General features: G+C 38.3%; 2 protein-coding genes across 6 annotated transcripts in view; both read right to left on the bottom strand.

Moving 5' to 3' along the window:
• Positions 1 to 8,725, bottom strand: part of mtmr3 (myotubularin related protein 3) — a 45,634-nt gene extending 36,909 nt beyond the window's left edge. For all 5 annotated transcript variants that reach the window (XM_052108880.1, XM_052108882.1, XM_052108881.1 and 2 more), the window contains exons 1-2: positions 8,584 to 8,725; positions 257 to 338 (exon numbers count right to left, since the gene is read on the bottom strand). The gene's annotated coding sequence lies outside the window, so the exon portion shown is untranslated. The remainder of the gene's footprint in view (positions 1 to 256; positions 339 to 8,583) is intronic.
• An 8,658-nt stretch (positions 8,726 to 17,383) lies between these two features.
• The window catches only part of LOC127630598 (homeobox protein cut-like 2), a 131,499-nt gene continuing 122,347 nt past the window's right edge, over positions 17,384 to 26,535 (bottom strand). Inside the window, exons 20-24 of the mRNA XM_052108213.1 lie at positions 25,572 to 25,737; positions 23,867 to 24,151; positions 21,866 to 22,054; positions 21,007 to 21,283; positions 17,384 to 18,086 (exon numbers count right to left, since the gene is read on the bottom strand). Coding sequence (XP_051964173.1) covers positions 17,384 to 18,086; positions 21,007 to 21,283; positions 21,866 to 22,054; positions 23,867 to 24,151; positions 25,572 to 25,737 — 1,620 coding nt within the window. The remainder of the gene's footprint in view (positions 18,087 to 21,006; positions 21,284 to 21,865; positions 22,055 to 23,866; positions 24,152 to 25,571; positions 25,738 to 26,535) is intronic.

The raw sequence follows: 26,535 nt of genomic DNA, 5'->3' as shown, positions 1-26,535 counted from the left end.
GGTTAATGCGTTCATATTTGGTTGCTTTTAGGTAATCTAAACAGTTTATTTTCCATTAGTTCTAGGCATCCAGGGAGCAGCCAGTCACAGAACAATATAGTACACATTTTAATAATGATATTTTATGACAATCATGTTAACGTTGGCAATGTTAATCAGGTTAATGTCACTATAAATGAAGCACCTCCCACTGTTGTTATGAATGAGTTTCACAACAAGAAGAAAATGCTATGTGTTTTATACATCTCAAACTTACCAAACTCCTAAATGTGATGACGGGTGGTTTGTTTTGGATAATTCTGCGTTGTCGGTGTCACTCAGTGTTATGACATTGAAACCTGTGGAGAGAGGATAACAAAATTAATGAGAATTGTTCAAACATCACGCTCTAATCCAAATATTACATAACATCATGGACAATACCGCTTTTCAAGCTATAGTAAATATAGCTGTACTGGTGGTACTCGTGGGCAATAGTGGGTAAGCCCTTTCATGCATGCTTGGTGAGGTGAAATCGAGTCAGTGAAGCATGTGTTTGGGTAGAGCTTTCTGAAAACATGCAGGAATGAACCACAATGTACACAGTTATTCAACTAAAGTGTCATCATACTCATAACGGTCCCTGACCCTAGCGTTGCCACTTGCGCATGTTAGCCAAACTCAGTGCAATACGTATATCTCAAATAATGCTCATATTCACACAGCGTTAGGTGATGGTAAAGCATTTAACTTCTGTCTTCACTGATATTAGATACAACATTCCCCATTAATTACAACTGTTTTGTCAGGCCAGCGTTGCACCCCATAACTCCGCTGCTTGCACTTAAGACATGACCGCTGAGTGCACGAAGTGTCCAACATTCCATACTCATTTTATTTGAGTACATCATCAGGGAACTTGTAGTACACTTTTGTTGCATTTCCAGTGTAAACATACTACTCACACTACATAAACAAAAATTGCGTACAATAGTGCAGAAGTGTGTGATTTGGGACACACCTTCTGTTTGTTTGCAATATGTAAAGCCATAAACAAACCTGTGCTGCAAGCATAAATGCCCCATATATCAGAGACAACGATGAAACACCATTAAATCATCAATTACTTCTCTTCTTGGGAAGTGTATCAACCTTCAACACCAACCGGTTTTTATATCCCTCCAACGAAATTATTAGCAAAGCTCCACCAACTAAACATGCATAAAGTCTGATGTTATATCATTCAGCTGAGGATTACACAACCCAAGTAGACTAAACAGAGCACCAGTTGAGTGACCCTGCATGTCTCCTATGAGTCAAATGGGGTGAGTTCATTACATGGTCAGAAGGCAACCGTGTCCCCCACCAAACAACTTCCAAATGCACCCTTCCAGTGGAGGCCACATTCAAGCAGTCTGGACACAACAGATAACACTTATCTCTAACAGGCAAACTCTCATGTTTACTACAGATGAGACTTGACACAGATATGTCTCCGCTCCGACTGCCCATAGAACAGTACTGCAGTCTCAAAACAGCTATAGATCTGAACAAATGTCTTAGTAATGAGGGATTATATTAATGCACATGTAAATTCTTTACCTTGTAAACTTCTTAAGTGTATTAAAATAAAACTGGAGTCCGTTACAGGAGTAGATCTCAAATGATTTTGCTTCAGGACCAGATTTTAAAGTGGCAACCCAACAGAGAACCAATATTAAGTAAATATGTCCTTAAAATACTAAAATTAAAGGGTGTACCAACTTAAGGCACTCACTATTTTTATTTGTCTGCAAACAATATCCAACAGTGTATTTACATGCACCACAGGAGATTTATGTCTCTCTTTTTTCTAAGAGATATGAAAATATTTTTTCATATCGTTCGATTTCAATATTTATCACGATATACATTCACTTTTGCAAATGTGTGAATTTCCAAGTTGGCAGTAGGGCTGGGCGGTTTTTCAGATTTTTCCAATTCATTCGAATAAGAGTTGACAATTTATTAAATTGTGAGATTTTGCAAAAACAATATTGCAAACACTAGAGTTAGATACGTTGTAATCCACCAAAGGCTGAATAAAAAGGAGAAACATTTTTCACAGCACTCGTCTTAATGCCACTCCCGATCTGATCAGCTGCACGTGTGTGGCGAGCACCAAATGAGCTTGATGGGTTAACAACATTGAGATTGATCTAAAAGACAGCGGTAATATTCCCAGTATGATTGTAGCAAAAACTCATCCATCATGCAGGTGTACACCGGCTTAAGACCTGGCCTTGGTGTGTGCGCATGTTGATGAACGGTCTCCTTTTCATTTTACCCATAAAAAAAACGTCAGTTACGCGACAGTTATGGGCGCTTCATTTCAAATCATGGAGAGGCTAAATATGGGAGAATCAAACATCCACCGCTCCTTGTATCATGATGATTCAGATAGATTGCTAATTATTGCTTTGTTCTGTGAGGAGTTTCATGTGTACTGCATCTATAGCCAACATTTGGCTAGCGATCATGTTGACAAACTTTGCAAGTTGAATTGTAATAAATTATTTCATATTGTTGCACTGCTCAGCGTGAACCGCAAGAGGGCACATCTCTCTGCAGGGGTTTATGAATATACATACAAATTGTTTGATATACAATGGAGTACTTTCTAGATAATCTTGATAATTTATAGATATCTTTCTAGATACTTGATTATATAAAATTAATACCTACAATGGCTAAAAATAATTTCAGCTTTCTTCTACCATTTCTGAACATCTGGGTTTAATAGATTTTAATTCATGTTGGAGTGCATTTAAAAGTTGGAAAAAAATGGAATTGTGAAGTGTCCATAAATTTGATAAAAATCTAGATTTTTCTTTTTTGCCATATCGCTCACCCTTAGTTGGCAGAAGAAAGGGGTATCCCCTAACAGGACATTTAGAAAATGTAAAGGTCTGAATGGAACATTTTTTAGATTTTCATTAAAGTGAGAAAAACTAGATTACCAACTAGTAATTTTATTGTCTTTCATGGTCATCCATGCAACAGATGATGAATCTGACATCTGATTAATTGTCACAAAATTAGAAAAGAAATGTATCTTTATTATTAAAGGCTCGTAACGTGCTGATTAATAAATACAAATTTAGAAGGAAAAAAACAATATGGTCTAAAAGGCGCTCTGAAACCACGTTAACTTATCTGTCCCCCTCGCACGCTGGGAAAACAGGCAACGCGTGCGGAGGGGGACAGGGCATAAATTAAGTGTGTTCAATGCTAGAGAAAAGTATTCGAGAATACAGCTCAAAGATCAGAGCTCGTGTACAAAGAACTGTTGTTTTGTCGCGCTGCTCACTACAGACAATGAGAGGGAGCAATCAAGGTCATCAAGTCTTGCTAGATCCGGGGTCTGTAGATGGACCGCAAGGCAGATAAGGTTAGCAACTTTATACAGTCTGAGAAAGCCAAACTGCTTGTGTTTTTAGCAACACGCACCTGATCGTCTAGATGTAGAACATGTATAGCTAAATATTGAAAATTACTCAAAAGCTTATCATCGATAGAGGACTTTTTTTATCGTGATAAATATCGAAATTATTTTTAAAATCGCTCAGCCCTAGACCTTCATATAAACAAGAAATAAAAGTTGATTTGTTGTCATTGCTAGAAGTTGTATAAACATCCTAAAATGTAGTAAAACTACCATGAATTGCATAGGCCCTACAATATGTTGTATTAACATATAAAAAGCATAAATTGAGGTATATATAATTTGTAAATGCATAAACTACAACAGCAGTCTAATTTACCAGCCTAACACATGAAACAAACTTCTGTGCAAAATAATGTAATAGTCATATTTCTAAGTGACCGTTGAATTTGCATAAAAATACCATGATTGCCTTTTACTGACTTTAACAAAATGTTATCAGAAGCTTTTTCTTTTCCCTTTTGAAAATGTATGAGTTCATTTATTTTGCTACTCCAATTATGCACACTTAAATGTTTGTATTATTTTGCATTTTCTTTCCCTGATGTCTGTGACCTTGTCAGAACACACCTGCGACCCATTTTTGGGTCACAACAGACTAGTTGATAACCATTAGAATCTTGTTTTAAGTCCAAGTGAAACCGTTCCCATACTGGCCTGTATTCAAAAGCATTGTTCCAGGTAGAAGGTCCTTAGTCCTCCACGTGTATCCCCATATTAGTGCTGGGCATTCACAAAGCTCACTGTGAGAAACCCAGGCTTTCTGGAGATTAATCCACATTCATTCAAGTCAACTGACTGCAGGTGGGAGGAAGAATCAGTCAATGTCTTTCTGTCCATCTCAGATGTCAGTCTTCCTGTCCTGCGGGTCAGTTTGTATTGTGCGTTCACATTCACAAACCACTTCTGGCACTGCTTTGGTTTCATTTTACTAAAAGACCAACTACTTTACACATTGTTCGTTAGGGCTGGGTAAAAACATTGATTTTCCAAAGCATTGCGATCTTTTAGGGGATTCTTAAATCCAAAAGATAGATTTATGCAGCACCCCTTTACAAAGAGCAAATTTCACGCTGTGTGACTAAAAATGCCTGATTAAGTCACTGGATGGTAAATATAAACATTTAAATGAATGGGAGAAATTGGAACACCCAACGAAGAAGCTCTAGCACCCAATGTTCAACAGAAGTAAAAAGGAAGTCCAGCCTTACAGGTAAAAGAGCCAGCCACCTTTTAGATACAAACATTGTCTGTCAATCAGCTAGAGAACGTGCATGTGCATTAGCTATACAAGCTGGGAAAATTGTGTTTCTTAGCATAAAGAAGCACAATTTATGATACCAGCGTTGTCAGATTTTACTGCTGAATTGAAATGTGTTCTTTGATTGTAATCTTGACCAACCGTTTTTGAGATTTTACTGTTTCCCCCATTCAAGTAGATGGAATGGCATCACTGGATATATTCACCCGGGAGCTTCCGAAGATGGTCGGCAGTGGACTGACTTGCTAGTTTTGTGGTAAAGAAATTCAGCAGCGAGACACTTCTGTCTGTTGAGAGTAAAAGTTTAATTCGACTCGTTCGGTGTAATGTGTCAAAAAAAAAAAAAAAAAGAGATTGACACAATCCATTTGTTACTGAATAATGTCTCTTTCTACATCCTTTCTGTTCTTCACAGTCAGTTATTGATAAAATAATAATAATTTAAGATTTTTCATAACATTTTGTTGCAATCACACATAGCACAGATGCTGTAAAGAAGCTCTTTGACACCACTCTCTTGAATATATGCTTAAACTCTGAGACGCTCACTGAACTGCCACTATTCTTCAAGGAATAGTTCACCCAAAAAAGAAAATTAGCTGATAATTTACTCACACTCAGGCAATCCAAGATGTTTCCATCCAAGTTTCATTCTTCATCAAAACAGATTTGAAGAGGTTTAGGATTTCATTTCAGGCCTCCTCCTTTAAACAATGCAACTGAATGTACTCCATATTTTTGATGGTCCAAAATTAGGGTGCATCAAAATAATCCACACGACTCCAGTCGACAAATAAAGTTCTTCTGCACCCAAACGATTGATTATTTTTAGAAACAAAACAATACTTGTATACTTTTTAACTACAAATGTTCGCTTCCGTACATCTATGTGACGCGCGCATGAGAGGGATGATGTAAGCTCGTAGGGGCCTGGGTACCTCAGCGAGTAAAGACGCGGACTACGTATCACACCTGGAGTTGTGAGTTGAAATCCAGGGGGTATGGAGTGACTCAATCCATGTCCCCTAAGCAACCAAATTGGCACAGTTGCTAGGGAAGGTAGTCTCACATGGGGTAACCTCCTCGTGGTTGCTATAATGTGGTTCACTCTCGGTGGGGCACGTGGAGAGTTGTGTGTGTGGATGCCGCAAAGAATAGCGCGAAGTCTCCCTGCAGTAACGCGCTCAGCAAGCCATGTGATAAGATGCGCGGATTGACTCGGAGGCAACTGAGATTTGTCCTCCGCCACCCGGATTGAGGCGAGTCACTACGCCACCACAAGGACTTGGAGCGCATTGGGAATTTCAAATTGGGGAGAAAAAAAGAAAAGAATAAAACCTTTAAAAAAAAAAAATCAGAATTACTACAAGCTATTCATAATAAATTATTTTTGTTCTTATTTTGTGAAAATTAATCCGAGATGTCATCATCGGCATGAATGGCAAGGAAAGACAACCAAAACTTTGAATTTACCATTTATCCTTGTACAGTTCTCAGCTAATTGGAATGTTTCATAATCAGCCTGTTTATACGTCAATGAAGCAGTATTTTTATACTGCATATTTAAAAGGTCACCTATAGCACATATATAGGTATACTGTATATTCTTAATGTAGAAATATTCAAACAAAAACAGGACTGCTGTTATTCAGCTTCAAAATGAACTGTTGAGCTTATATATTAATATTCATATGCCCTAGACTTATGAACTCTTGATTCAATAGTTTAATCTTTTGGTAGAAGATCCCTCAGACCCCACCGGCTGTATCTGGGCCCCCAATGTCCTCATCCCTGCCCAATTTTGACCATTTAGAATTAGTTTTTCCTTTTACAAAGTACAATTGCTGCCAATGTGAAAAGTTATAACTATTCAGAACAATTTTTTTTTTTTTTAATTATATCATTTCAAAGCCACATTGACTACTGACACTGTGAAAGTTATTATTATCATCCGGACCTTTGCTGGGAAGGAAATGTAGAAATTGGACCTCTTGGAACTTTAATTAAATACCCCTGGTCTGTAGCTTTGTGAAATAGCATGCATTTTTGGACAGATCAAGTTCATATTTTGCCCCTGATGATCAATACAAACAGGCATAAACCGCTGTCATTATTTTCATTTGCAGCAATTCACATGACACCATTCCGGGAATTCATTGGAATTCATTATAACGAAAGTAAAAGCTTTTATCAAGATTGGCATGTGACAATTTAAAAATGAAAGTTTGGAGCACAGATCATATTCAGACAGGACTGGAAGTGACAAACTGCTCACTAACTGCATGCACAATGCCTTTACACTGGAGCATCTACACTAGTATCAAAACAAAATCAAAACTTTTGCAAAAGTTTTGTTGAATGAAGCAAATATTTTAAAGACATAAAATTGTTTCATTCATAAACTCAACCTTCTGTAACCCTGGTTCACTATCGATCACTCAGCCAGACCCGACACAGTCACAGATGTTTAAACACAATCATTCAGTTTTTATCTTCTGCTTTGTGATGTCATACATGTGGGTTCATTCAGCAGGCTAGTTGACTTTTAACTAGATTCATTTCCTCAGAGTCAAACTCTCACCAAACATGAGAAATCAGACACCAAATCAAGAGCAGACGAGTACAGGGAGAGAGAAAAAAAATAATAAATCACCCACCAGTACACTGATCTCACATAACACACATACACGATCAGCCACAACATTAAAACCACCTGCCTAATATTGTGTTGGTCTCCCACTCAAACCAGCCAATCTGGTACAAACAACCATGCCATACTCCAAATCACGGAGATCACATTTTCCCCCATTTTGATGGTTGATATGAACATTAACTGAAGCGCCTGACCCGTATCTGCGTGATTTTTTGCACTGCTGTGACACGATTGTCTGATTAGATAATTGCATGAATGATTGTTGGTGCCAGATGGGCTGATTTGAGCATTTCTGGGATTTTCACACACAACAGTCTCTAGAATTTACTCCGAATGGTGCCAAAAAAAAGAAAAACATCCAGTGACCAGCAGTTCTGTGGACAGAAATGTCTTGTTGAAGAGAGAGAGAGAGAGATCAACAGAGAATGGCCAGAATGTTTTGAACTGACAAAGTCTACAGTAACTCAGATAACCACTCTGTACAATTGTGATGAGAAGAATATCATCTCAGAATGCTATTCTCTGAAAGTTTCTGTTTGAAGGAAATCCCATAATTTAAGAAAAGTCTCTAAGGTAACTACGAGTTGTGATGGAAACTATGATCACCATGGTACCATTGCAGTGAATGGACTGTGTGAATGGTACCACTAGTACCATGACAGGACTATTCTGTAGGGGTACGTTTTTATTATAGTTTTACAGTAACAATCACTGGCATGGTACCATGGTAACCCACGATCTGGTCAAAATTACATAATTACCACAATACTTTTTGTGTGTGTGTGTGTGTGTGTCTTTTGGATGGCAATGGTCACTAACACAGTTTTATTATTTTGCAATTAGCATAAAACTGGTTACCATGGTGAATTGTTGTAAGGGGCTCGCGCTCGGTCTGTCATTCAGTAGCGCGGCGGCTGATTCACTGACTGACTGAATGACTGGAGCGCGAGCGCGCTAACCGACAAAATCGAGCTCAAAGGCCGGGTTTACACCTCTGCCACCGGTAAGGTTTACATTAAAACATGTAAATAACGCCAGCCATCCGGCTTCGGCGCCACTTTACCCCTAAGATGAACCAACTTTGGCGTTTCTTCTCAGCCGAGGCCCTATCGGTCTGTTGTTGTTGTCGCGAGGCGGAGGGCGGAACCCTCAGATAACGCCTCAAAGATCCCGAAAAACAGGGTAAAAAACGGCCAATTCACTCACCTGAGGGCAGCCTCTGAGACAGAGCAGGCGTATGCTTTCTTCCGAGCCGCACGAAACGAGATTAACGAAGAACAAATCGACAAATTGCGCCTCGTAGCCATTTGCAGAGTCGGCCCGTCCCTTTTAAGAGCCCCGTCGTCGTCGTCATCACAGCCTCTCCGGCGTCATGGCGTCACGGCGTCGATTGCGTCAGCACGTTCAGCAGAGAGGCCAATCGTAGTGGGGGAAGGGGAGGGTGCGTAAACATGACAGGGGTGACGAAATCGGTTTTGGCGATAATATATTAAAATGCATTTAGTAATGAAGTACTAAAAAAGCCACCGTCTGCAACATAGTATTTAAATTAATATAAAAAAATGCATGTCACAATTAACCCTAATATAATCAAGTGACAACTTGCCCCAACATACAAAAATACTCTTATCCTGATAACACAGCTTAAACTTTTCTTTATCTAGGCTAACTGACTTTTGTCTTAATGTATGCCAGTGTGGTTTATTGTGTTCACTTGTTTACCTAAGAGCTATTACATAAATATGCTGATATTAGAATTTTAGTTTAGAGGATATAATTCACACACACACACAAAAAGTTATAATATAAGAGAGATTTGAACTAAGTGTTCAAGAAAAGGTGTAAAAAACAAACAAACACAAAAGGCGATACAGTTTATACAATGTTGTACTGTATTCAATAATGACGTGGTACATATGTGATTAAAAGACACATGACATTTGACATTTATTTGTCCTCTCTTTAACAACCAAAGCTTTAAGTGTTCTGCCACATTAAAGTCATGGGAAATGTGTGCAAACATACCAGAATGTTACAGGAAATTGGAAGGAAGAAAAAACCTTCAACAGAGTGCATTAAAGAGAACTAAAAAAGCTACTCGCTTGTGTTTCAATCTCATACTCAACAAAGAATCTCATTCACATACAAACTCCAAACACTCACACTTACACTAAAATTATAATAGGCAGATATTGCAGTCAAGTTTGCAAGTCTGACAGCTTTTTTTAATCTTCATATTTAAATAAACTAAAAGCCAGTGTTTTCGAGGGCTCTAAGATAGTTTAAATTTAAACACACTCCAGACCAGTACCAGAAGTATTAAAGTAATTTTGTGTTGGCCCAATTACAAGGGACCTTTAATTTAATTAAATGGTGAAACATTCTGTGACCCAACACTCAGTAAATAAGGTATTCTCCATTTACAACCTGCAGGCAATGGAAGCTTCTAGGTATTAAGTGCTGATTTCTTGAATGAAGGAATGACAACAAACAACCGACCTTTGCTTTCCTTGCAAAATAAAAAGCATGCTAAATTTATTCTAAAAATCTAACCAGGACTAAAGCAAAAACATTATATTAATAATAATAGTTAGAATGGTCATTTAAGTCTGTTGTCAGTTAAGAGACAGCATTTTTGTTATTACAAGAACTTTTTAGTCAGGACTATTTGTTGCTGTTCAAATGATGGAGATGTGTTCAGGTAACTTGTATTTAATGCCTCGATTAATTCGTCACTTTTTTTCTTTCAAAATGTTGGTGGGTTTATTATGCAACTGTTACAGGGTGGAGGGCCCTTATCAGGCTAATTAAGCCTCCGAGAGGGATAAAGGCTGACTGCGGATGGTGGTGTGTGAGAGAGAGAGAGAGAGAGAGAGAGAGAGTTTTTTACTGGGTGCTGACCATCATGTTTGTGTTTGTGTCTTTTGTTTAAGTTTAAGGCTTGACCCCCCAATCTTCTGGTCAGTAACCCTGAGCCTCAACCACTGAGCCACCACTGCAATATAAATATTATTTATATTGTCAAGCCGCTTCTCACCTCCTCCTTCCTGGGTTTCGGCACCTGTGTAAAAGGAACAATGGAAAGGAGGAGGCAAGAACCGGCTTGACAACATATATAATATTTTAATGAAAAACTTAAACAAAAGACACAAACACAAACATGATGGTCAGCAGCCCGTAAAAAATCTCTCTCTCTCTCTCTCTCTCTCGCACCACCATCCGCAGCTTAATTAGCCTGATAAGGGACCGTGTGCAGAATCACCACCCGGCCCCGCCCTCCACCCTATCACAGCAACTTATATACAATACGCTACATACAGTATGTAGTGGGGTCCAAAAGTGTGAAACCACTTTTCAAAATGCTTCTATTTTGTGATTTTCTATTTAAATAAAAAATGTATTCCTGTACCAATTTTATTAACAGCATAACATTCAAGCATAAAATTGACATGGACTTCATGAATCACAGTATTTTGTATGTCCTCCTCAATTGACAGCATTTGCGGCATGATGTTGACTATCACAGAATATAATTTCAACTAGTCCCTTGTTTCATGAGAGTCATTCATTTGGAAGCCGCACTACACTGGTCGTGCTGTAGTTTCAAAAGAATCGGTTCATAAGAGTCATTCATTGGGGAACAGCATTACATTGGTTGCACAAAAGATTCATAAGAACTTTAATACCTAGCGTTTTTCCATGTGCAGTTAATGGATTTAAGCATTTTCACATGTTTCAGTGTGGATGAGCAACTTTTGGAAAATGCTTAAAAAGGGCAATGTGGGGGGCACGTGTAGCTCAGCGAATATTGATGCTGACTACCACCAATGGAGTCGTGTGTTCGAATCCAGGGCGTGCTGAGTGACTCCAGCCAGGACTCCTAAGCATCCAAATTGTCCCGTTTGCTAGGGAGGGTAGAGTCACATGGTGTAACCTACTCGTGGTCGCTATAATGTGATTCTCTCTCTCGGTGGGGCATATGGTGTGTTGTGCTTGGATGCTGCGGAGAATAGCGTGAAGCCTCCACACGCTTATGTCTCCACGGTAACACGCTTAACAAGCCACGTGATAAGATGCGTGGATTGACATTTGTCATTTTATGTTGCAAGCTTTCTTTCTTGTAATTTTTTCAAAGCCCTAAAAACTTGTTTATCTCTAGGTAAAAAAAATAAATAACAAAAAATGTTTTTTAAAGTGGTCTCAGACTTTTGGGCTGTAGATAAGTTTTGTCCCACACCATAATAAGAGTATACACAATAATTTATATATATATATATATATATATATATATATACAGTGAGGAAAATAAGTATTTGAACACCCTGCTATTTTGCAAGTTCTCCCACTTAGAAATCATGGAGGGTCTAAAATTGTCATCGTAGGTGCATGTCCACTGTGAGAGACATAATCTAAAAAAAAATCCAGAAATCACAATGTATGATTTTTTAACTATTTATTTGTATGATACAGCTGCAAATAAGTATTTGAACACCTGAGAAAATCAATGTTAATATTTGGTACAGTAGCCTTTGTTTGCAATTACAGAGGTCAAACGTTTCCTGTAGTTTTTCACCAGGTTTGCACACACTGCAGGAGGGATTTTGGCCCACTCCTCCACACAGATCTTCTCTAGATCAGTCAGGTTTCTGGGCTGTCGCTGAGAAACACGGAGTTTGAGCTCCCTCCAAAGATTCTCTATTGGGTTTAGGTCTGGAGACTGGCTAGGCCACGCCAGAACCTTGATAGGCTTCTTACAGAGCCACTCCTTGGTTATCCTGGCTGTGTGCTTCGGGTCATTGTCATGTTGGAAGACCCAGCCTCGACCCATCTTCAATGTTCTAACTGAGGGAAGGAGGTTGTTCCCCAAAATCTCGCAATACATGGCCCCGGTCATCCTCTCCTTAATACAGTGCAGTCGCCCTGTCCCATGTGCAGAAAAACACCCCCAAAGCATGATGCTACCACCCCCATGCTTCACAGTAGGGATGGTGTTCTTGGGATGGTACTCATCATTCTTCTTCCTCCAAACACGGTTAGTGGAATTATGACCAAAAAGTTCCATTTTGGTCTCATCTGACCACATGACTTTCTCCCATGACTCCTCTGGATCATCCAAATGGTCATTGGCAAACTTAAGACGGGCCTTGACATGTGCTGGTTTAAGCAGGGGAACCTTCCGTGCCATGCATGATTTCAAACCATGACGTCTTAGTGTATTACCAACAGTAACCTTGGAAACGGTGGTCCCAGCTCTTTTCAGGTCATTGACCAGCTCCTCCCGTGTAGTTCTGGGCTGATTTCTCACCTTTCTTAGGATCATTGAGACCCCACGAGGTGAGATCTTGCATGGAGCCCCAGTCCGAGGGAGATTGACAGTCATGTTTAGCTTCTTCCATTTTCTAATGATTGCTCCAACAGTGGACCTTTTTTCACCAAGCTGCTTGGCAATTTCCCCGTAGCCCTTTCCAGCCTTGTGGAGGTGTGCAATTTTGTCTCTAGTGTCTTTGGACAGCTCTTTGGTCTTGGTCATGTTAGTAGTTGGATTCTTACTGATTGTATGGGGTGGACAGGTGTCTTTATGCACCTAATGACCTCAAATAGGTGCATCTAATTTAGGATAATAAATGGAGTGGAGGTGGACATTTTAAAGGCAGACTAACAGGTCTTTGAGGGTCAGAATTCTAGCTGATAGACAGGTGTTCAAATACTTATTTGCAGCTGTATCATACAAATAAATAGTTAAAAAATCATACATTGTGATTTCTGGATTTTTTTTTAGATTATGTCTCTCACAGTGGACATGCACCTACGATGACAATTTTAGACCCCTCCATGTTTTCTAAGTGGGAGAACTTGCAAAATAGCAGGGTGTTCAAATACTTATTTTCCTCACTGTATATATATATATATATATATATATATAGGCCATAGTACATAGTGCTCTTGTTTCTGATTTATTAGATATTCAAAGCGAACTGAAATGATCCAATACATCTGCACTTTGTTGAGAACATTGTTACAAAGCAAAGCAAATTGCGGTTATGAACAGTAAACGTTGACCAGTGGTGCGACCTGACAGGTTTTGTAAAGCTTAGAGAAGCAAGTCTACCCTGAGAGAAGTTTCTAGAACATGGGCAAGCTTGCCAGACCACCCCTGGCTTTAAGTGTTTGCTTAATATAACTGTACACTCTTATTTATCAGCACGCTAGCGTCCAGGACCTAAGATATAACCTTTTCCGTAAATGTGTAATATTTATACTGTATATCTATACATGTGTTTTCAAATCCAATCCTCAGGACTATTAAGACATGTGCAAGTGTTTTAAATCGACCTCAACAAGACATAAATGCAATGACTCGTAGAACACAAATTGAGTACCTTGATCAATTTTTCACAATTTAAAAATTCTAAGTGCTGCACGTATTTTTCTCAAGAGGTACAGAGGAGCTGTTAATAGGGAGTATAAAACATTATACAGTAGGAAAACATTTCAGTGTTTTAAAATATAAATAAAAAACATTTTTTTAATTAACAGCAGCAAAACACACAAATGATGTACAACTAGACAGATCAAATACTGTATATCTCATCTTTTCACGTCAGATCTGAGTCATGTGATTTTAGATGCTAAACAGTTTGTGGGGTTTTCAAAGTCATGTGGTTCAATGTTTACAAACAAATACAAAACAAACCGGCCCGTCCTTTTTGGGAAAGAGTGTTTGTTTTGCATTGGTCATTGTGTTGATTTTAATCCCCCAATGCATTCAGTGTTGTGTGTACAAATATTTGATTACATCTATGTACTTTTGATTTATCATTATTATTCAGTATCATCATCATCATTTTTTGTATTATTATTATTTTAAAATTACATTTCAGTGAAGCTCCTACAGTATAAAGAGTCCCTGAAAATAAGTATCAAAATCACAAGAATATAGCAAATGAGAACATGTGCTCATGGGATAATAAATAAAAATGATTAAACTGTCTGATATCTGGTATGTCATAAATTGATTTTAAGTGCATTTATTTTGAACTCCCTGCTAAAATGTGTCTTAATAAAAACATAATAATAATAATAATTGACCTCATCATAAAGGTTATGTTCGGAATAGCATAGTACCATACTACTCTGCAATATGCAGTATGTGTACTGTGCAAATTATGCACATTTATTGTAAGTACAAGTATGTATGGAATAATCTAAATTGGCAAAAATGTGCAGTATACAAACACTGCATGGAATACCGTTTTCCACATTGCAATGCGCTTAACTTGACCTCCCATTTCTAGTGTGAATGCATCAGAACATCAATTCAGCATACAACTGTTTAAAGTATTTTGCATGCTACTTTTAAAGTAGTATGCAGTTTACAGTATATATTACACAGTATAGTAAGGTATGCCAATATACCGTTCCGAACATTGCCAAAGACTAAAAGACTAGCTATACTTCAGTTTTCAGCGTGCCATTACACACATTTCATCCACACAATAGGTGCAGACTGTCCACGAGCAGCCTAGTTTTATAGACACACAGACAGTCCACGCCTTTGCGCGTCGTTGGTGCATTAACGACGAAAATCATTAATCTTGCTAAAACAGTATCACAAAGCAGTCCTAATGCATATGCGTGAAATGCATCCATATGGGTTCATGGTCAGAAGAGTGTACTTTGAAAGGCTGAGTGCTCAACTGTGTATGAGGCAGAGCAGCACGCGGAAAAATGAGGTATACCCTAGTCTTAAAGGGACAGTTCACCCAAAAATGAAAATTATCTCATCATTTACTCACCCTCATGATATCTCAGGTGTGTATGACTTTCTGTCCTCAGCGGAACACATTTGAAGAAAAATATAAAAATATCTCAGCTCAGTAGGTCCTTAAAATGCAAGTGAATGGAGATTTCTCTTTTGAAGCTCCAAAAATCACAGACAGTCACCATAAACGTCATCCATACGACTCCAGCGGTTAAATTAATGTCTTCTAAAGTGACACGATCACTTTTGGTGTATAAAAGATCAATATTTAAGTACTTTTTAACTACAAATCACCACTTCCGGTTAGCAGCAGTATGAGCATTCACGAGAGCGCTGAGCTCACGCGGTCTCTCGTGTGACACATTCGTGTTGGCATGTTATGGATGTAATCTCACATTCTTCTCTTGGTTGAGACATCCAGGATGAGCACACAAATGCCACCATTGTGAGTAAAGATTCTTCTGTACAGCGTTCCTCCTACTCACTTGCAAACAGCGCTGCTCTTCCGGGTGTGTCAGTTCTCGCTTGAACCTGCCAACGAGATTACGTCACACGCACGTACCACTACTGACGAAAGCAATGCTTTAGAGTTAAAAAGTACTTAAATATTGACCTTTTTTGCACCAAAAGTGATTTTTATCGCTTAAGAAGACATTAACTTAACAGATGGATGTCGTTTATACTGACTTTCTGTGATTTTTGGAGCTTCAAAAGTCTGATCACCATCCACATTCATTTTAAGGACCTTCTAAGCTGAGTTATTTTTCTTGAAATGTGTTCTGCTGCAGAAAGTCATATACATCTGGGATATCATGAGGGTGAGTAAATGATGGCTAACCCTTTAATGTTGAGGAAGTTCACATGACTCTCTTCAAACATACCGCTACCATTCATCACCATTAGTGACCGCAAATAGACTTAGTCGTTCCATTAGATGGTTATACAATGTGTCAAATACATCAGCAATCATTTAGAGAAAGCTACATCAACAGTCAAAGGAACGTTTGTTGAGACACACACTGCCATGCAGAAGGAAACGGATTAATCGATGAACATGAGTGTGATAAAACATGAACGGCATACGGCAAGTTTCCCTTCAATTCTCGCCACCCGTGACCAAAGCTGCATCACTGATCAGTTTAAATGTATGCTAACAATTCCCAGTGAAAAACCAGCCCTACCCTACCCCACTAGTCTCTTAGTTGACAATCTTTGAGGCTTGTTTTAAACATGTTTTACATCAAAACCTTTGGGCAGGAACTTACGCACATGCATTTGAAAGAGAGACCAGCTCGTAGAGACAGTGAGGTAAATGTGTGATCAATTATTGGCGACGTATACACTGTCCTCACTCCCTTCAAAGTACCCCCCCCTCCCCCCTCCCCTCCCAAAAAACACAAGTTCACTAAATGAATAAAAAATAATCTACAATTAGATTTTTTTTTAAAACTTTTTTTTGTGTGTTTTTTTGCCGTTTTTCTCTTTTTATATTATCGCTCAAATATATCACAGGTTACTAGCTAGAGAAAAAAATCAAGGGTAAATTATGTTTCATGCTACATCTTGTTAAGGGAAGGCTATTGCAGACGAGTTCTACAACACACACATCATCACACGTTGTACGCTTGTATAACAAAAGTTTCCAAATATGTCACCAAGAAACTAAATACATATTGTTCACTATTTAGAGTCTTTTAGGACTATCCCTCAGTCAATATGAAGCTGTCACACATCACTTGACTTTGCTGTCCCATCTTACAGACAAAAGTTGAAAAATTGCTATTCAAAAAGTAGCAAATTTGGTCATTGTCTTTATTTTTATTTTTTAAATAAGTAGTGCTTTTTGATGGCTTAAGACAGAGAGGTCTTTTATTTTGAATAATCTCACCCAGCGGCAATCTACAAGACGTCAGTGTGCATTTCATGACACCGTAGCGGCAACGTTTTTTCTTCTCTCCTTTGCGGTTTAAAACGAATCCCAGCTAGTGCTGTAACATAGATTGCAAAGTTCAGTTTATCAAAATACCTAAAACACATTTATAAATATTAGTTGTTTGCTTCTGTAAAAGTCAGAAGGGGAGATGTTTCTTCGCCAGAGTGTGACGATATAGTTTTTTGAGTTCCTCGTGAGGGTGCTAACGGAATGACGTGTACAATGAAGTTAAAACGATCTTCGAGACCTTTTCCGGGCCTTTTCTCTTACAGAGTGAAAAGCGTGCATCTGCGACGCATGTTTGTGAATGTCTAGAACTCCCACTCGAGCGTTTCCTCTCGGTTCGCGGCTCGTTCCAGTCGATGGATGATGTTGTTAAGGTTCGCCATTTTTTCGTTGCGCCTCTGAGTGCTTTTGTTGAGTTTGGAGTTGAGCGAGTCGAGGTTGCAGTTGGCCGGTGCGTTGGGTGGTGATGGAGAAATGGGGGCGGAAGAGGACGGGACGGGGGACACGGACATCATGAGGCCCGGTGACGACGCGGCAGAAGGTGAGTTGAGCGACACCTCCAGGCTGCTACGAGAAGGTTCGGACGATGCTTTGAAGCTGACGGGATCCTCGGGTGACTTTTCCAGCTCTTCATTTCTCTGTGGGCCCTCGGCGGAGAGCGATCCGGAGCCAAGACCCTGACTACGTCCCGGCTCCTCATCCCGGATGCCCTGGGGGCAGTGTGGGTCCAAATCCGGGTCACATTTATGCTGCGATAACTGCAAGCCAAAAGAGAAGCACTTTGCCGGCCTCAGGCGGAATGTTTCGTCTTCATCCGGTTCGATCACTTCCTGTTTGAACCGTCGGGGGCCGGCGCTGAGAGAGTGGTTGCGGACAGCCGAGGGCTGTTTCCTGTCATCACGCTCGGAGATGGGGCTTTGAGATGCGAGGGGGGAGTAGTTGTTGTGCTCGGCATCAGTGTCGTTGTCTTGGAGACCCTCCATCAGGACCTCTCGTCGCATACGTGACCTGTTTACAGAAAGACAATAAATATAAAATGTGTAAATGGCTTGTGTGCTTGGAATGGAATACTAGCTTAATGCTTACTGCACAGTATGTGCTATACAGTATATAGCATCCTATTTTAATAGTAGGTAAAAAAGTATGCAGTATGCAATGCTAAATGTTTTAACCTGTTTACAGGACAACAATAAGACAAGCTGTGTAAATGTAAATTTATAAATGCCTATTTTTAGAATTGAACACAAGAGTACTGCTCAGTATGCATACTTATTTGTAAACAGTATGTAAAACAGGATTCAACAATGAAAGTTTCAAATGCATGTATTCAAGTAGAATGATACATTATTGTCATGCAATCTCATTACATTGCAGCAAGTTCCATCCAGTTATGAGCTCAGAAATAAGGTTATTTTGGATTTTTATTAAAATGTCTAGTATGCAAAACATTAGGTCGTATACAATGATAACATTTTAAAATGCATGTATTCAAGTATTATGCTGCATTATTGTCACGTGATCTCATTGCATGTTTAATTCAGCGAGTTTATTATTATCTCATTATTTTGCATTTCAAATAAAGTTAAGAAAAATGTCCAGTATGTGAAACATTATGCAGTATGTAAACATTTTAAACCATAGTATGCTGCATTGTTGTCACAAGACCTGACTATGTTGCATGTTTACATTAGGGAGTTGTTTTGGGATGTGAACAATAGGCAGTATTTTAGATACAAATCTGACACGTTTCGGCACACAGGTATTTAAAATACATACAAGAGTATCATCTGACCAATGAGATGAACAGGACGATCTCATCGATCAATCAGGAACAGCAGTTTCATTTGCACTAATTAAGCAAAAGAGCAGGTCAATAAGAAAACCACACCCACCTAATTACACATCATGGAGACAATTCAAAAGAAACAACTTAATACCTGTCAATACAAAACCAACACATCTAAAAACATGTCAAAATAAAATACAAAATACATTTTTTCTTTGAAAATTATACAAATTTATTTATCACCAACTCTTCATTCATTCCTGGCAGAAGGTGTAATCACTTCAATGCCGAAAAACTAAAGAAATTGGGTGTTTAAATGACCTAAAATGCTTCGCTACGGGGTTCGTCAAATCTCCTAATCTCTTCTAATGGCACTTCTATGTTCTGTGATGCGCAGTATGCAGTGTTTAACATTCCAAACAGTAGAATGCTATTTTTGTCACACGATCTCACTAGGTTGCATGTTTACATCAATGAGTGGCATCCAGTTATTATCTAAAAAATGTAAGTATTTTTTTAATTTTTAATAAAAATTGTAATCTACAGCATGTGAAACTTTACGCAGTGTGTAAAAGTTTCAAACCATAGAATGCTGCATTGTTATCGTATGACCTCACTACATTGCATGTTTGCGTTAGTTAGTGGGATCAGGTGATGTCAGTATATTTTAATCAATTGTTTTGTGAAAATCTTGCCAATTTTTGGCAGTCTATTTAAACGATAAGTCAAGAAGAGGATGTTAAAACTTCTAGTGTGCTTTGGAAGTATAGTGAACATTTTGGAAAATGTGGTAGGCCATCCAGGTATTTCATGCATTCAGGTATTACATGTATCCTGGTATTTCATGCATCCTGGTATTACATGTATCCTGGTATTTCATGCATCCTGGTATTTCATGCATTCAGGTATTTCATGCATTCAGGTATTTCATGCATCCTGGTATTTCATGCATTCAGGTATTTCATGCATTCAGGTATTTCATGCATCCTGGTATTTAATGCATCCTGGTATTTCATGCATCCTGGTATTTAATGCGTCCTGGTATTTCATGCATTCTGGTATTTCATGCATTCATGTATTTCTTGCATTCATGTATTTCTTGCATTCAGGTATTTCATGCATTCAGGTATTTCATGCATCCTGGTATTTAATGCGTCCTGGTATTTAATGCGTCCTGGTATTTAATGCGTCCTGGTATTTCATGCATCCTGGTATTTCATGCATCCTGGTATTTCATGCATTCTGGTATTTAATGCGTCCTGGTATTTCATGCCTCCAGGTATTTCATGCATTCATGTACTTCTTGCATTCAGGTATTTCTTGCATTCAGGTATTTCATGCATCCTGGTATTTCATGCATGCATGTACTTCTTGCATTCAGGTATTTCTTGCATTCTGGTATTTAATGCGTCCTGGTATTTCATGCCTCCAGGTATTTCATGCATTCATGTATTTCATGCATTGTGGTATTTAATGCGTCCTGGTATTTCATGCATCCTGGTATTTCATGCATGCATGTATTTCTTGCATTCAGGTATTTCATGCATTCTGGTATTTAATGCGTCCTGGTATTTCATGCATTCATGTACTTCTTGCATTCAGGTATTTCTTGCATTCAGGTATTTCATGCATCCTGGTATTTCATGCATCCTGGTATTTCATGTATCCTGGTATTTCATGTATCCTGGTATTTCATGCATTCCGGTATTTCATGCATTCCGGTATTTCATGCATTCAGGTATTTCATGCATCCTGGTATTTCATGCATACAGAAAAACATTTTGACAGTTCAGAGTTTCAAGTACTTCAAGAAACAAAATATAAAAACTTAAGCTTTATGTTCTTCTGTGATAAAATATCTATGATTTTAGGGTAGTCTTGTTTAGTGTCCTCATAAATTACCCCATATGATCTTTCAAGAATTGTAGGAGGCTTGTAATTGTGAACATGTGCCTGATGTTGTTACACTTTAATTATTTCAATTCCTCAAATACCCACCAGGTGGAACCAAACTTCCATTTAAGGCTTTGAACACTTGCATGAGTTTCGACACAACTCCGTCTAAGATTTAGCAACATATTTCCCCTTTTTTAACAGGATATTTACTGGTAAAAGTTAGTTAAATTAATAGCAGATTGTGACCTGTAGTTGTGAAACCAGTTGATGACAGTGTTGGTTTTGAGGTTGAGCTGTGCGGCCAGCATCTCTATGGTGTGTTGTGAAGGGTAGGGCTCCTGAAAATAAGCCTTCCTCAGTGCCTCCTTCTCCTCCGTGGCCAGCACCACTCTGGGTTTCTTTGCTTGACTGAACGGACAGAGATCAAGCATGGTCAGACCTGGACTGATGCAGTCTGAATGAGCACCAGGAGAATCACTGTCTGATCCGGGACTCAAAAGACCATAACGCCTCTTCAGGTAGGCTGGAATAGAATGAAAGAACAAAAGTTTCATTTGTTAAAATGGTGTGTGTTACTACCATCAATAGAGTGCACACTATTTTAGCAGCTTGGGTTCCGGAAGTATTTTTCCCATTAATTTTCTTTTAAAGGTGTTTTACAAAATTCATCAACCAATCAGCTCTTGAGATCATCATCACCAGGGTCATAAATTATTGGGGGCTCGGGGCAAAATAGCCACTAAAGTCACAAAAATACCCCTTAAAATCAAAATGAGTTTTTGTTTCAAAATGTGTTGAGATTTCATCATATTGTATTCTTGGCCTAGATACATATTATTACAAAACAATCGCAGAATTTATGTAAATAAATGGATTAAATTGAAGTATTTGACATTATTTTTATATGATTAAAACAAATTCACTCATAAAGGTAAAAAATGCCCCTTAAAATCAAATCCAGGGGGCAAATATTGCCCCTTTTGCGTGGCATTTTTACTGTCAGAACCCTACTGTTGTGCTATGTTGCCAAAATGTGTTTCTATTGCATCTTTGCGGTATAAGATGAGACCTAAATAATCATATATATTATGCACATTTTTCTGACCTTTCTTCTCCATTTTCTTGATGTCTCTCAGTTTGTCCACGTTGTGCGTATCGTTGAGCCAAAGCTGCATACGGATGAACGGCTCTCTGCCCTTCAGACTGAGTTTGTGCCAGGGCTTCGGTCTGGACAACAGGTCAGACACTGAACCCTGGGTCAATCCCAGAATGCTCTCTCCAAACAGACGCTGACCTGCACACATATATATGATATTTGATGAACTCTCTGTATGTATATTTCATATTGCATTTATGCATTTTGCAGACATTTGTATCCAGAGAGACTTAGAGTGCATTCAATGTATGCATTTCATCAGTATGCATGTTTCCTGGGAAACGAACCCATTTACAATAACATCATTAAAATCATAGAGCTACTAGCAGAGTCAGAAATCAACCTTTACACGAAGGGGCAATATTTGCCCCCTGGATATGATTTTCAGGGGCATTTATTTTTACCTTAAAAGGGGATATTATTTTTCTAATCATATAAAACAAACTGTGTCTTATCCATTTATTTTAAATACATCATTTTTAATCAATATTGAGTTTATTACCTCTTACCCTAAGAATTCAATAATATTAAATTCAATTTGAGATAATCACTGTATATAAGATATTACAAATAAAAAACAATTATTTTTTTTTGCCACCACATTTTGAATTTCAGGGATATTTTTGTCATTTTTTTCCCCCGAAGCATATAAGGAGCATGATTTTGGACCAATGACATTTGTTTTTTCTCGTGGGACGTTCCAGTACCGAACGGCAAAAATAGAAACCAAAGAAATTAAATAAAAACGACTTGTCTGGGTTTGCTGCTCCATATTGTATGGCCAAAACGAGATAACATTTACAATAGGTTTAAGGAATGAAATAGTTTTTCACCTAAAATAAGGTAAAAAATAAAAGAAATATAAAATAAATAAAAACGTCAAATGGGTGGTTTAAATTACTTTAAGAGACTCAAGTTTTACATTACACATCTATACCTTGATTGTGAATTTTAAAGCAGCTGTTTTTTTGATGTTGCTAACAAGTGGCTAAATAAGGACTACAACGGTTGTTTGTTTTGTCAGGCATGTCCACTCACATGCTTGTGGTAGTTGTAGTCCATATTTAGCACTTTGTTAGCAAAATATGATATTTAAAAACACAGCGGCTTAAAATGTATAATTTGAGGTTTAACTGTGTGTAATTTATTTTGAAGTATCTCCAATAATGTTAAACGCAGACTTTACTCATACTCAACGGCAATTCTACAAAAACAATTAATATATATATATTTATGCATTTCAATTGCATAACAAAATTCCAGTAATGTTAAAGTAATCTTTAACAAAATAAACTAATAACATTTTATTAATACAATTTAGTTAAACATTACATAATTAAATTTGATGGAATTTTATCATGACATTGAAACTGCATAAATCTTAAAAATAGAGAGTAAAGACGCTGACTATCACACCTGGAGTCGCGAGTTTGAATCCAGGGCGTGCTGAGTGACTCCAGCCTGGTTTCCTAGGCAACCAAATTGGCCTGGTTGCTAGGGAGGGTAGAGTCACATGGGGTAACCGCCTCGTGGTCGCTATAATGTGGTTCTCGCTCTCGGTGGGGCGTATGGTGAGTTGTGCGGGGATGCAGGGTGGATGGCGTGAAGCCTCCATATGCGCTGTGTCTCCACGGTAACGTGCTCAACAAGCCACATGATAAGATGCTCGGATTGATGGTCTCAGATGCGGAGGCAACTGAGATTCATCCTCCGCCACCCGGATTGAGGCGAGTAACTACACTACCACGAGGACTTAGGGCACATTGGGAATTGGGCATTCCAAATTGGGGAGAAAAAAAAATAGCTCAAAATAAAAATTATTGAGCGTAAATACCCCTGACTCAAAAATGCCAACTGTCTTCTGGGTTTTAGGACTACAAACTGAACAGCTCTATTGGGTATTGATAAAGTTATATTGTTTATATTGTACTGTAAATGACAGTATCTCACCTAAGTTATTGTCTGTCAGAACTTCCTTCACTCTCTTGGTGATGGCGTATGTGTCCAGTTCGGGTGACAAGGCCACCAGTTCCTGTATCCCCAGTGGTGTGTGGGGCTGTTGCGGGATGATCAGGCCTGCGCTGGTCTTCCCTCCGTGAGGTTCCACATGCTGTGGCTGCTGGTTTTCTTTACTGCTCTCCAGAGCCAGACTGACGGGCTCCAGGCTCATGTTGGGACTGTCTTCAGGACTCAGAGGAGGAGAGGGTGACGAGCGGGTTGTCACAGGACTCTTATCTGAGAAACAAACGCCAATGATGATATTTAGAGGCAAAGAACTAAAGGGTGTGTAGGAAACTATTACATCTGTTAGGGACATATGTTCCACACCAAAAGCGATCATGTCGCTTTAGAAGACGTTAATTTAACCGCTGCAGTCATATGGATGACGTTTATGACGTCTTGAATTTTAAGGACCTTCTGAGCTGAGATATTTATCTATTTTTCTTCAAATGTGTTCTGGTGAAGAAAGAAAGTCATACAGGCCTGGGATATCATGAGGGTGAGTAAATGATGAGAGAATTTTCATTTGTGGGTGAACTGTCCCTTTAGAGCTATGTGAAAAAAAAAAAAATATATATATATATATTACTTCTACTACATTGCCTCTAGTTGGTGCTTAAAAGACAAATTGATACATGGTTTATTATTAAATTTAAAATGTTTACAACCTGCCTTCATTAAGCATGAAAATGACACTAGATAGCAATAACACTAGACAGAAGAGGTAGGCCGATCAGTTTAACCTGTGTTGATAGTTGATTTTTGGCACTATCGGTTATCGTTATTTTTTCCCCCTTATTTTTATTTTTTTATTCTTATCAATAAACCTCATCTGGTGCAATATACACATAAAAAACTCTTCATCTAATGAATATACAGGCTTTAAACAGCTTAATTTGGTAAATATATCCATATCGAGCATTGTAACGAAGCCAAGTCACTGTCATTTCAAAATAAGAGTCCTCTGTATATTTAGGCCTTGTTTATAGTTAAAAGTCCCGCATTATCATAATGTTTCTGGTTATTATTGGGATTTTGGTTGCACAATTAACTGCATTATTTTTACTTTTATAGCCTCAATGTCTACCTGTCATAGTAAGGAAAGATTACCAATTATTTTAACACTCTACAAATCAGTTTAAATAAACTAACGACCGATTAATCCATATTTTCCAGCACCTTATTTATCAATATCTGCAAAATCCACTATTGGTCCACCCTAACGCCCTGAGAAATGTAATGCTGTTAAACAAATTTAAATTAGACCAGTTAGCATATTAGCTTTGCTCGCCAAAAAAATACCAAATATAACTAACAGTCATACAGTGAAAATTAATGGAAAATAAACTAAAGAGGACTACAAATTTTTAAAATAAAATAGTAAAAAACACTATACTACAAATTCAAAACTATATATATATATATATATATATATATATATATATATATATATATATATATATACCTGCCCCAACTTGGTTAAGAGATACTGTCCAGAATCTAGCCAAACCAAATCATTGTTGAAGCTTACAGCAAAATTACTCTGAATCACAACAATAAGAAACTTGCTGTGAGTAGGTTTGAGTGTTTGTTTGTTTGTTTGTTTTTGGTTGTGCATGGTTACATGTTTTTTGGATGAGTAATCACGACTAACCCTGGTTGTGGTTGTGGCTGGGCAGCTGGATGAGTCCCTGACCGAGTTGGTCCAGTAGCCACAGCTGCATTCGTATAAACGGCTCTCTTCCCTTCTGAGTGAGTTTACTCCAGGGTTTCGGCCTGGACAACATGTCACTCACACTGCCCTGAGACAAACCCAACACCTACAGAAGAGAAAGTAAGAAAGAGATAAAGGTAATTAGACATAAAATGGTTGCTTGACCTAAAAATAAGTTTCAAGTAATTAAATATACAGATTTCCCTTCTGAAATCAAATTTTCAAGGTGAGTCATTCCAGCTACCACAAGGTGGCAGCAAAGAACAACAAACTATCCAAGGGCAACTTCTGCGTGTAAAAACATCAGACTGTGCTTTATTTCAGGAAATTGCATTCTATAATTTAAATAAAGTGGCCCAAAATGTGTGTGGCCACTTGGGTCACACACTTTAAAATGTCAGAATTGTCACAGCATCAGACAACTATTTATCAAAGCAAGTGGCATCTGCGCTCAAATAAAGCTTCAGCTTTTCTCAGAACTTAATTTTCTCTAACATTTTGGCCAGGTCACTCTTGTAAAATACATTTGATCTCAGTAAGTTTTTATACTGGTTAAATAAAGGTTATTTACTTACATGCAGCATGACTAGTGTAGTCTGATTCCTGAATCAATGGCTCTAATGAACCGGTTCTTTTGAATCTACAGCATGAAACTCACAGTAGGACTAGTGTAGTCCGATTCCTGAACGAATGACTCTAATGAACCAGTTCTTTTGAATATACAGCATGAAACTCACAGCATGACTAGTGTAGTCCGATTCCTGAACGAATGACTCTAATGAACCAGTTCTTTTGAATATACAGCATGAAACTCACAGCATGACTAGTGTAGTCCGATTCCTGAACGAATGACTCTAATGAACCGGTTCTTTTGAATCTACAGCATGAAACTCACAGTAGTACT

This window comes from Xyrauchen texanus, chromosome 37 (assembly GCF_025860055.1).
Source record: "Xyrauchen texanus isolate HMW12.3.18 chromosome 37, RBS_HiC_50CHRs, whole genome shotgun sequence".
Classification (NCBI taxonomy): domain Eukaryota; kingdom Metazoa; phylum Chordata; class Actinopteri; order Cypriniformes; family Catostomidae; genus Xyrauchen; species Xyrauchen texanus.
Note: the sequence above shows the minus strand (reverse complement) of the source record. Positions and strands in the feature narration are given on the sequence as shown.